Source organism: Rhea americana, unplaced genomic scaffold (genome assembly GCF_003343005.1).
Source record: "Rhea americana isolate MKP2758 unplaced genomic scaffold, rheAme1 scaffold_32, whole genome shotgun sequence".
NCBI classification, from domain to species: Eukaryota; Metazoa; Chordata; class Aves; order Rheiformes; family Rheidae; genus Rhea; species Rhea americana.
This window is the reverse complement of record NW_028186446.1, coordinates 1,980,590-1,994,010: the sequence shown is the minus strand read 5'-3', so window position 1 is coordinate 1,994,010 and position 13,421 is coordinate 1,980,590. Positions and strand designations below refer to the sequence as shown.

Here is a 13,421-nt window from a genome sequence, read left to right as displayed (position 1 = left end):
CTCATAGATCACTCCCATCTCTAGTTTCTCTGATGCAGAGATTACTTCTTAAAATACAAAATATGACCAATTAACTTGGCTTAGCATGCATGTATTTTCAAGGGTACATTCTTTATGTATTACTTGTGCACACTCAGCATATGGGGGCATTTTCTGGCATCATTTGAGAAATTATTTGTGTGACAAAAGAACATTAGCATAGCATATTTCAGTACATTCAATTTAGATTTCCCTATTATTTTATATAAAACTGATTCTGAATAAGCCAAATGCTGCTACTTCTGAGACTTGGTTCAGAGATCTTCTCAGTGGAACAGTCTGGGATGACCTTGCAAAATAAGCATGACTCAAAGTGACAGCCATCTCGTGTTGAAATGTGTGGCTCACCCTCTGATGACAAAAAGCATGACTAACCCTATTGATGTATTGATGAGACCATATGCCGCCATACTATCTAACATTGCTCTTCTATTGTCCTGCTTAATTTTCTAGGACTCCGGCTGTCACCATGCAGCCTTATATGGAGTAAGAGTTAAGACCACAGCTAAATGAGTTGCTGTTACATCTGAATTGACATAGTAAACCAGCCTGTAATAAYAAACTTGGATGCATCAAGAAACTGCATATTTTCTGTAATGCAAGAGCTTTTGTAATGCAAGAGCCTATTCCCTAAAAATTAACTTGTTTAGTGGTTGTTGGGGTTTTTATGTTTGTTTGGATTTTTTTTTTTTTTGGCTTAAGAATTCATATTCCTGTCTCCATAACAAAGATTTCTTGTTTCCTTCAGCTAATACTCTTGTGGGATCCATACAAAAGATGACAGATGCAATTCAGAACAAGGAGTTGTGTTCAAACTGAGTTTTAGTTTTTACTTAAATGGAGATTACATAAAGTCTGGGTGGTTATTTGAGAAACTGTTAAAAACTGTTGAACTTTCTGCCCTAAACAGATTTGCAATGCTTTCTAACAGGCTCAGGGTAGGTGATGACATTCACCACTCTCTTCATAGTAAAGATGTATACTGGCCTTCACCTAAGAAGCTTTATCTGTCAAGAAGCCTGGTTTCAGTGTGCAGTAATTGGCTTCAGAGGGCTAAGGCTTTTTATGAAAACCAAGTAATTGCTTCCAGTAATCCTCCTGGTAAGATTTCTGAAATTCAGAGGAACAGTTTTCATCCAAGTTTCCCAAACTACATGTCTGGCTTTGCACTATTAAATATATCAGAAGAAAAATAATCTGCTTGGTTTTTATATATTCATTACCAAGAGGCAATACTGGAGTCTCCTCCATAAAATCCACTAGTAATATACAACATTTTGGAAGGGCACAGAGATTTTTACCTTATTTATTCAAAAAAAATTCATGCTTCTGTATGATCCTACTTATAAACAGAATTAGATCTATTTCATATGATATTTTCCAGCTGAACACATTCTTCCTTGTTTTCTTTCCATGGCATGTATCCAGATACTTTTTTGAAATGCTTTCCTGTCACACATAAAAAATATTATTAATAGTGGAAAAGTGATGAGTAAATCTTATTCCAAATGGATAAAAGTAGTTTTCAGATAGGAATTGAAATGCCCTTCCAATAACTACAGATAAGGTGGCTTCCCCTCTCACAGTATTTCTATGAATCAGACCCCATGAAACTTTTCCAATCATAAGCTAATTTATCCAATAAAACTCCTCTCATTGCTAGTGTTTTCTCCCGAAGTTAGATTAAAAATACCTTGATAGTTGCCACAACATCTTCACCACTTAAGGATTAGCATTTCTTAGTCCTGGAAATTATGATAAAAAACACCAAGGGCAAAAAAAAAAAAACAATTTACCCTACATGTTTTCTCTCTTGGGCTGGAAGCACTATTTCTTCAGTATGTACTGGGACTCCCACTCTCATATTTCTTTCACTGAAAACTGTTTACAGCAGATACAGGATAAAGATGCCTTTGTAATGTCCCCTGTGTGAAAAGATAATTTGGTGCACCTGTGTCTAAGACAAGATCCACTTTCATATAATAAATATCTTAATTACTGTCATAGGTCTTCACTGGTCAAATATTCATGAAAGCATGCATGGAATTACAGAGAACCCTCTAATTTGCCCTCAGAGTAGGTTATTTGAGGAGACTGTTTGGTATCTGAAAAATACTATTTATTTTTCTAGCYATAGAACGAAAAAACTCCACGTAAATAGCTTTCCCTAGATTAAGATGAGAATTGATCTTATCTATCAATCCAGATGCTACAAAGTTCTATAACTGTGATTAGTAAGTAATTTCATAATGTGACTGGCCTAGTTATAAGTAATTTATTCTACAGCACTAAGCATAGCTGATATTAGTTAATATAAGTGAATTTAAAAAATATCATGGCCTCTAATTTCTTAGTTTACYTGAATTGTGATTACAAGTTTACATCCGATCATTCTTTCATTGCATTTTTTTAAAAATAAAACAATGCAACATGCAAAACATTGTCAGCTGTTAGCAAATACAGTTTATAGCCAGCTGCACCTGAAAATAAAACATCCCTAGTGACTTCCTGATCTAAGAAGCCCAGATGCAGCAGCACATGCATTGCATGACTCAAAAGGGATTTAATAATCTGTTTAAATTACTTCATTTACTAATACTATATTCTTCCTGCAAGGAACAACAGAATAGGTTAATTTGGGGAATTTTTCCCTTACATATCTGCATGACCTATATATGGTTTTTAGTAATTTATTATAAACTCTTTATGTATTGAAGCTTATTTTCCTTGCATTGAYTTTCAAAGAACCATAAAATTCAAGGATTGGGAAGTTATACCAGAGGCAATTGAAAGCCCTTTTCTTAGCTGCTAGTAAGTCTTCATCAAGAGGAAAAAAAAGCTTATCAAAAGTTATCAGAGTTCTTTGATGCAGTCTCAGGTATAATACACTCACRCAATGCCACTGTATCACATGCTGTCAGCAGTAAATCACAAAGCACACGGCATGGATTTCCATCACCAGCCTGACACCATTAATGCATGTATGTCTTCATTAATATTATTTTATTGCCAGTGGCTATTTAAACAGAAAGCAGGAGAATGTAATACTGTATGCGGATCATTAGCTTTTAGTTACTAACCTAATGCCCTACACCAGCAAATGAAGTGTAAAAATAGCCTGCAGCCTCTGCCACCTGCTTCCCAGCCCCTGTCCAGCGGTTAATATTTGGGTTCTTTTTTCATGTGGCTGGCTCAATAACAGCCCACTTTCCGTTCCTTGGGAACCACCATGAAATGTCATTTATCATGGCTAAAGCAAAGGCCGTGTCATTTTTCTTCCTAAATGGAAGAAACAGCTGTGCTTTGTACCTCAACATTATTTAAATATTTAGCGAAGTGGCTATCTCGTTTTGTCTTAATGCAGATTATCAACAAAGACACATGAGAGCACACAGTATCTGATATAAGGACATAATGCCAGTAATTGCATAAAGATGCTAATGCTACAAACACACTTTTGATAACAAAATTACTAAATTATCTTGGCATCTGATGGAAGGTAGCTTTCTCCTTGTGCCTCTTCCCTCTTTCCTCCCTCCCTCTGTCTCCCCCTTCCTCTCCCTTCCTCCCACTCCAGGAAGTCACTAAGTGGTTGTAATGTAATTTTGGTACCTCCATCATACAAATAAAGCCCCAAGCTTGACTTTACTCTARCAGAGCTCACTATTAGATTTACCAAATCAGCATAAGTGACCTTAACATGTAGTTATATCTCTTGCATTTAAATTGGAAGTGCTGTCTCAGGTAACCCAGTAAAGCGGAGAGAGAAAAAAAACTAGAACTCTTCTGTCACATACAATATAAATTTGCTCTAATCTGATTTCTGGTTTGGCAATAATTCAGCATCTGTATAAATTTCTATCGTGAAAGAAACAACTATGAAGTTTTTTTCTACACTTCTCATAGTTCACCAATTTGCATAAGGCACTAGAAATTTTATCAGTGCTACACGCCTAGTACAGCAGTAGTATGACTTCAGATTTCATTTGAAATAAAGCTTCCTGCCTCTACCCCTGGGCATCTGGATCTTTCCTGGACCTATATTAAATGTTCAGCATGAGAGGACATAATTTATGGCTATTGTTCAAGCTCTTCAGCAATGATCCTTGCCTCATTTTAAAGGTCCTAAAAGTGACATTTTGAGTCCTGCACTGATCTGTCCTTCTCTCCCTTTAATCTGAATATAAACATATTTCATGAAAGTAATGCCAAGTCTGTTTAAAATATTTCTATTAGCTGCATGGATTAATTTGATCTCTATTACAATGACTATACATAGCTTGACTGGGCTTTTTATAGCTCTTTTACTAACATTATCAATTGGAAGAATTATTAAAAAATTTTATTTTATGAAGTACTAAACTTTTGAGTAAATGATTCTTTGTGAAAAAGTTTCAGTGAGAATGAAAATTTTAAAATCCCTTGCCCATTTTTAAAACACAAATGTTACTTTCAAAAAGCAATGAGCTTTTAAATTGGTAAATATTAACAAAAAGATTCTGATTTCTGTTTTTGACAAAAAAGCATTTTATAGGACTTTTAAAGCAATTTGCTTTAYTAAAGATATCAAAATTTCTTTAGAACTTTCCACATTTTCTTTCAATTCTTTTTATATATTTTCACTAATTCAGACATATATGTACACATACACATGGATGTGGGATTCTTGAAAGCTGAACATATGCTGACTGAATTATCTCAAGATGAGCAAAAAGGACTATTTATGTCTACCAGCTATTTCCATCTTCTTCTGCAGCTGCCATACCTCACCCTGAGCAAGCCAAGCTTCTTGCTGAAAGGATCAGAGGTGTATCTGGGCAAAAAGATGACTGCAAAAMGTCAGGAGCAGATGGGATGCAAGGATTGCAAGCAGTCTGTGAAGACACTAGGTTGAACAGATCCTTGGGAAAACAGAGCAGTTTTAGCACAAATGAGAAGCTAAGATGCACAGGAGAAATGATTTTAGATTCGTGAGGTTTGAAGAAAGCCAGACAGCTGATAAAGAAGATACTGCCTTGGCCTCTGGTACAGTTGCAGTGTAACAACATTCACATCCTGAGACTTTTGTTCACCTTTCTTGGCTCTTGATTCACCCACCCTAACAGGTCAAGGAACTAAGGCAGCTGGAGACCCAATTATATTAAGTTCTCTCTTCAGTATTATTTGCTCCAGTATTTATACTGTGTAACTCTCCAAAGAAAATAATACTGCAGCTTCTAACCGTGGCCTCCAGAAGTCAAGACTGACAGCACTACAGGGAAAAACTAGATGGTACTTCCAGCAAAACAGTTTTTCATGCCACTTCTTCTGATCTCAGAGTTACAGGAACAAACACAGCCTACTCATGCTTAGTTACTTTCCTCTGGAAAAAAAGGTATTCTTGCTAGGTCATCTGCTTTAGTACTATGAAACACTTCAAGATTACCATTGTAAATATTATTCTCCTACCATYACAGCCTTTCTGAAAACTTAAATTCCTCCTCCCCTTATCTTATAGCTACCTCTAAATTTTAACATAATCCTAATTCTAAATACAGACTGCATGTATTAAACATAACGATATTTCAAGCAAGCTACTAACAAATCATTATATTCCTTTGGAATTTGTTCAGTATATATTTTTTCTCAAATGAAGTGAGCTGTGTAGATTTAAAAGGTTAATCAAATATACACTGAAAATAAATTAATTTCTTCCACAGCATGGAACTTTATAAAGAAAAACTTCTTTTTCCACACTTCTGTTTCTGCATTCAACATGCAGTGCTTCCACTGACACAGTTCTTACTAACTACAGATTTTGTACAGATTACAGAGATCTCGTGACCTCAAAAGCTACAGGATAAACAAAGAAATTCCACCTTAGTTTCTAACAGTCAAAGCCAAGCATACACCTTTTTGTTCAACACCAGCCTAAATGATGTTATTCAAAGTGAGCAAGCGGCTATCTGTGGCACACATCAAGCTGCCYTCTTTCATACCTGCAGACTTGAAAGAAACCTGCTCAACAACACGTCACACACTGACTTACTCCAAACTACTAGAGTGCATTAAGAATGGAGGCTGCATTTTCACGTCCTGAGAATCCTGGTTTTGTCCCTGCTACAGTTGTGAAGCTCTGAGCAGGCATGGCAAGTTTCAGCATTTCAGTCACAAATACAAGGCTCTACCTGGCCACTCATTTTACCTTTTTTTTACCAAAAAATCATATCGTGTTATTGTATCATGAATTAGTAAGTATTCATGGTTACCAGCTGTTTGCTAAGGAACAAAGTCTATCTTCTGCAACRTAATGTATCAGATTAAGTCTACAGAAAGCAGGGAATAACAGCTAACCCCCTTGCAAAGCATTATCGGATCTGCTGGTGGTGTATCAACATTAGATACCAGCAGCAAACTGTGGGTGGCAGGAGGGGATTCCTTTAAGGAAATACTAAGTGAACTACACAAATTACTGCATACACAGCACTTAACCCGTACCACTGATCTTGTTACATGTTTGTTTTACATGTCTAAGCAAAATTAAAGCTAAAGCACCTACACAGTCTTATATAAGGATGCTACTCTTACCACATGTCAAGGCAGGTGGAATATTCTGTTGATCCCAGAAGGACATCTGGAGGCCTGTACCATAGCGTAACCACTTCATTGGARTATGTGTGGCTGGGAACTGATTTAGCTCTTGCAAGACCTGTGTGGCAAATACAAATAAATTAATAAAGACAAAACAAAGAAATGTTTTGCTCTACAGTTTAAGATCCTAAAAGGATATATGAACCCACACCACATAACATGATAGCATATTCCCAGCTTTTGTTTCTTCTAGCACTGGAATACATTATTTAGTGAAAGAACATAGTAGCATCTATCATGTAGTTAGTACCTGRCTGAACAGAGCTGTGATTATTATGAAGAAATAATAAAGTGTGCCTTTGATAATGAGAACAACAGGACCAATAGAGATGCAAGGATACATTGTGGTATATCTAAATGCAAGACAAATAAACAAAAGCTTTCATTTCCGTAACTACTCATCCTTTGGCATCGTTGTCTTTCATTTCAGTGTTACGTCAAAAAACAAACTCCAATACAAACAGTGTCACAGATGGGATTCTCCAGGGAAGCCTATGGAAACCTTCCACAGTTTATGCAACAAATCCAAGCCTATTTATTCAAGGTTATATCTGGAAGCAGGCGAGGCATATATACATTTGCATTCAAATAAATATTAACATTGCAGCAATACATCAGAAAATGGTATGTGCAAAATTCTTGCATYTCTCAACAAATATACATTGGCAATGTAAAAATCTCAAGAGCAAAAATCATTTCAGTGAAATCTCTCCAGATCAGTGGCCTACTGAAGATACAGTATTTACAAAAATTGTCTTTTAAGCTTGCCAGTCATTTGAAATAATTAACACTAACTGGAATGCAAATCCTTACAGAATTTGTTACATATACTAACACAACCATAATCTATCTCATGTATAACTGCCAAGATTTTGGGAGAGATTGTTAYATGCTAAAAACAGCAGTAAAGAGCATACTTTCCTAACAGTTCTCCTATGAAAGCCTCTCTCATCCAGGAACTGGAAAAAAGATATTTCAGGCTATGGTGACTGCTTCCATCATATGCCTACAAACACCTTTCCCCACCTAATTTGCTCCTAGTTATTGCTTTGAATAAGGCTATGAAGGCACCACAGCCCCTGACTGGGAACACTGGACGTGCACAAGTAAGAGCAATCACAACTATAAACTGCTAGATTTTCTTGTCCTCTGAAAAAAAGATTATTRATTTCCTCTTCACAAAACAATAAAATTACTAAAACAGAAGGTCACGGAGAAGCCAAAAAATAAGGTCCTGCACTCAGAAAGGAATATACAACACGAGAATTCACATAAATGTGAAGATTAGTTCTTTGCACCTTTATACTTAATACAACTGGAGAAGCTACTTAAGAATAGTTAATCTCACTGAATACATCTCCATAATAACGATGGCAAACCTTGCCAGTAGATTGCAATATCCACTGATTATAGCAATTAGAACAGCATAGGGGAATAATTTTACTTGTATGCCAAAATTTCTAAAAAACCCCAACATTTCAAACRTGAATAACCATTCTTTGTTCAGTTTTCAGACTCCCATCTCCTTTATGTTTGTGCAGCTGGTCATCAGCTTGACCACTATCTTGGCTCATGCCAAGAACTCTGGGTTGGCAAAAGCAGCACAGCTCCAGAGGGGCCCAGAGGAAAGGCCACATCACATACACTGCTAAGGAAYAGATCCTACTCTTATACCCACATATTCCCACAGAACTAAACTGAAACAGTAGTCTCCATATTTGTGGATCTGGACCTACTATTCTTAAGCTAAATCAAAATGGTGAAAGGATTTGACCAGCCTGGAWGGCGAATGTCCTTTGCCTGACTGATCCTCCCTTCCAGTTTCCTTTTACTCTTGCTTCCTGTTCGCAGGAAGACTGAATCTGATTGCAAACCATCCCTTCTCTTACCTCCTACCTAGCTTTGATAGGATAAAGGGCATGGGCACGCAGGGGAAATGCACATCTAAGAAGCCAGCAATGCCATGTGATCTACCCCAAATACTTTTGGGGAAAACTRGCAAAAAGCTTTAGAGCTTGTGGGATGATAAAGGAACTCAAGTCTCCATGATATKAAGTCTGATCCACTCAAGAAATCTCCCATGCAGGAAGCAGTAAGGACTCAATTTACCAAACCAGCAATCAAACTGCAAATCATACAATATTCCTGCCTGCCTGMCAGTCTTTGCCATCATACTAGCTAGCCAGTGCTAGCCAGCACCCAAAACACCTTTCTTCCTGTGGTGCCACCATTCAGCATGGAACCAAACCTCCCATCTGACTGGGACTGCTGCCCCATYCTACTCCCTCTGCCCCTATGCTGCTAGGTCCCCTTCAGCTCTGATTTCTCCCAGGATAACTGAAGATTGATCAGATTTTAAAAGATGGCCCTTTCCTGCTAATCTCTGTGTGTTTGGCAACTAAATCTTTTTCTTTAATCTGCTCCTCACTCCCAAACCACCATGAAAACCTCATCAGAGGTTAGCAGCTATATTTAGTTCCTCRGACGCTTATCAGAAAATCACTTCTGGAACAGAGAAAATTATAAACAGAACCTGAATTTGTAAGAGCAAGCTGAACTCATTCATTAGCAACAAGCAGCATAGCTGCACCAGGCTTGAGAGGTTTATGGTTACAGGCCATATGGTTTAAGTTGTGGCCAACTGGTTTCCTCGTTATGCACACACACTAGTTTGGAGACTAAATGGACAAATGGAAAGCAGAACTGAGCAACCGAGGTAAATAGCCACAAAGGCTAAATTTTGGCACAGGAATAAAGTCCCTCTGTTTTAGGCAGTCACTCCTCCAGTGCAGAATTCAAAGTACCTAAATTAGGCTAATGCCTCCGAGGAGCTTCTTTGTCTTCTCTAAGAAAGGGAACAAAGTTTGCTTTTTCTGAATAATACTCTTGGTGCATAAATTAGGCATTTGCAATTATGAATGCTTTCATTTGACTGCTCAAAATTAATGCAAGTGTCTCTCATCACACTTAAGGCATGAACAAAATATCATCTTCCAGACATATTTACAGTTTAAACCCAATGCTTCCAATATATATATATGAAACACTAACAAGATACTGCATTTCTTGTTTTGATGTTCCAGATGCAAATAGATGACAGTTACCATTCTTTTTCAGGTATCTTTCTGCAAAAATAATTTTGAAAAAAGCTATTTATTTTACAACMCTTTTGCATATCCAAATATGCTTACTCATGCAAAATTTATTTAACCATATCCTTCAAATGAAAGAAAAATGAAGGGTAGSATTAATTAGCACAGCATGTTCGATTTCTTTAAGGGTTCCTTGTCTGTCTCCATGGTTACACTACAGGAAGAGAGACAATGTCTTTTCAGAAAGACAGYGCTTATGGGCGATCATCAAAACTTCACATCTTAATGGCTAGTGCAAATAAAAGCCAAAAGGTAAGTGGAGAGATCGCCAGGTGAGTACACAATATTTGCAAATTGCTGCTTACATACTTTCTGCTGGCAAAGATGCACCGATGACTTCCCAACAAGTCAGTGAACTCTCTTTCCGTTCTGATGCCTTCCAAAAAATAAAAGGTCAACAGCTGTCCTGCTGCTACAGCCTTACTTTTAAATAAGGAAGGAAGGCATAAGGCACAGTTATTAAGTCAGGTCAAGTCAGACCCACTGTGGGACTCCTGTGTAATTATGGCAAGCACAGATACTGTGTAATGTCCTACAAGCAGTTTCTACAGCCAGTGTTTTTCCAAATTGAAAAAAGAACCTGTTCTGAAGGTTACATGCTAAGAGCCCTACACAATATAATCTACGTGTGTTGTGAAACAAAGAAAAACTTTCTTTAAACTCATATATTAAATAATGAGGATATCCTGCAATGCCTTTTAATTTAAAATATAGGCCTACTGATCTATATCTATGTATGAATATATATTTTAACCCATAAAAACTCCTGCTGCCTCATGCTTCATATTAAAATATATATAAGAAGGTATTGTCTTTCTTGGTAAATACAATATTTTCTGCTTTGTCTGGCTTTCTCTTTCATCTCAGATTCAGAAGTTGCATATATGATTTTGCCTTGCATCAGTTATTGGCAYTGATTTATTACTGTATTTTTAAATTGTATTTAGTTTTTATGAGACCATAGCTACAGCCAGGCTCCAGATCTATTCAGGGAGCACACTTTKGGCTATATGAGCACAAATATTAATATTTGATATCTCTTCAGCTGCAGCACAGCTTTCTAGTCAAGTTCATGTGACAATCAGGAAGCCTTTGTTCACGGGGAACAAGACCGTGCAAATGAGGAAAGCAGTCACAATTGCAAAAATCAGGGCTTGCCAATGCCGTAAACAATGTGCATTGTTTTACTTTCCATTATACCTTAAATGTGTTGATTTGTTTTTACTATTTTCATTTACATATAACAAGAAGGGCTATAGCAGGGCATACTGCAAACAAACAAATGAAGTTTTGGTTTTTTGCTGCTGTTTTTCCTTGACACAGATTGCTTCCATGCCTCCTTTTTTAGCTTCTTGTTTTTTTCATTTTAACAACTACCTTGGGTTTGGGGTAAATGCCTTACAAAACTGTAACTATTATTCAGTGACTATATTAAAATATTATTAATGTATTCTATTGTAAATCATGAACTGTCAACTTCAGTTAACCGATTTACTCAGCTACTTACTTTCTAACAAAGCTGTATTTATTCAGTGAATATCTGAATGACATCAAAACAGAATAGAAGTAAGAGGAAGAAATACTGACACTATTTCAATAAAGCAGTCAGCTCTCTAACCCAGAAGTCAAACCTTGGCGATCAAAAGTGTACTTCTACCTTTACATCCCCCCAACATGTCTTTCTAACTGTTTTATCAGGGTATCTTAAGTTAAACCTCCTTCAAATAAAATAAATTACCTATAATATCTGGTGTCTGAGTTCTAATACAGCCACTGGATTATGGTGGATTACGGTTCATTCACACATTCATTCACACAAATTACCTACTCTTAGGGAGAGCCTAATTAGYTTTCACAGTTAATATTCCCAAGATGCACTTGAACAATTACTGGTCTTCCAAAAAAGAGAGTATGAATCAATCCTCAAACCTTCCAACCATGTTGATTGGTCCAATCAAGATTATTTCTCCCTACAAACCTTATCTCCTGCATATCTTCAGACAATCACTTACAGTAACAGAGATAATTATTTTGGCCTGTGAATGGGACACAATTGTCAATTTGACAAACACAAGTTATACAAAGGGGAGATGCGGAAATATGTTTTTCTGCTAAAACAAAGTAAAATCTAGTCCTCATGAAAACTATTTTTTTCAATAGCTCCAGTATCTCTGTTTTTTTTCCTCAGCTAACCAAAAGATCATAWGCAGTGTAAAAGCAGGATAAGAAAGAGAGATAGCTGCATATTGAAGACTGAAGATCCCTTTGATTACTTTGACTGAAAGCTGTTTGTTTCTCTGCTTGAAAATCCTTATAAAAACTTTCTGACGCATTTTGGAAAGGCCTATTGATGTTGAACATGTACCACAACCACCAGATTCATTAATTTTCCATTAGCTAACTAAAAATTCTGTTCCAATCAAAAAGTAAGAGGCATTGAAATGCAAAAGAAGTAAATGTTTCCTTTTCCATGCAGTGAGAATGTATCTATTCCCATGACCTTCTGTGTCGGTGTGAGTATGATGTTCAGACTGTCTCTTCTAGTCTAGAAGCAGAAAAGTAACAGCACGGGTAGAAAGAAAGAATCTGCACCAAGAGTATAAACACACACACAGACGTGCAAGTTCACGGTACTCAAGGCTAGCAAGCAATTCCGCATCAAAGATAACATCTGTCTTAACTGAAAGGCTTGGATTCATTATGAACATGGTATACGTGCCTACAATAYTTTAACAGTTGGCTGATTTAAATCTTGCTTTCCATTTTCTGGATTCTTATTTAATGATGCTCATTTTGTTGTCATGCAAAAATTCTGTATGAAAAYGATGACCTCTACTCCTAACAACATCCCAGCATGAATGCCATTTTGCTAATAAGACTAAGTGCAAATGTCAGAATTACTCATTCTACAATGAAGTTATTAAGGTTGAAGCAAAGGCTTAACAGCAACTGAACAGATGGTTTTAAACTGGGAATATGCAAAAAACAAGGAGGAAATTCTAGAAAAGGACAAAGAGACAGAAAATAATTCTTTACTGAAAATGAGGGGTGAAAATGCATCTGGGAATTTTTCAATATCTCCTAACAAAAGATAGAAAACTGGGAAGTAGCTATGAATGAATGAGTACAATACTGCACAAGTTGAGTTGACTGGGATCTTTATCTGTACAACAAAAAGCAGGACTGCAAGATTGCCCTATCCTGGCTCCAAGTAAAAATGAACCAACTTTTCTCACTTCATAACTTTCACCACGTGATAAAAGTGCAATAGACACTTGGCACATTGTTTGCAACAGGCTAAACAGAACATACTGGCAAAGAAAGAGATATACTTGCTCTGTCCTGCACAAGACTTTTCCTTTGCAGCAAATCACCCTCCAGACAAACTGCCTTCCTCTTCGTTCAAGCGGTGCTAAGAGGACTGAATGCACACCGAATTCAAGACCATTATATATACACCATTTAAATCCTTCTAGTGAAACTTTTAATTAAATTTGACAGTTGAAGAACTGTTAAACAAGCATATTTGGTRTCATAGTGATTCACAGTCACCCAACCCAAAAAGAAACAAAAAAGCTAAGTATTTCACCAAGAGTTTTA

General features: G+C 36.7%; 1 protein-coding gene across 3 annotated transcripts in view; it reads right to left on the bottom strand.

Moving 5' to 3' along the window:
- Positions 1–13,421, bottom strand: part of CDK14 (cyclin dependent kinase 14) — a 330,258-nt gene that overhangs the window by 137,303 nt on the left and 179,534 nt on the right. For all 3 annotated transcript variants that reach the window (XM_085310484.1, XM_085310486.1, XM_085310483.1), the window contains one exon: positions 6,607–6,727. In XM_085310484.1, the coding sequence (XP_085166610.1) occupies positions 6,607–6,727 (121 nt within the window). The remainder of the gene's footprint in view (positions 1–6,606; positions 6,728–13,421) is intronic.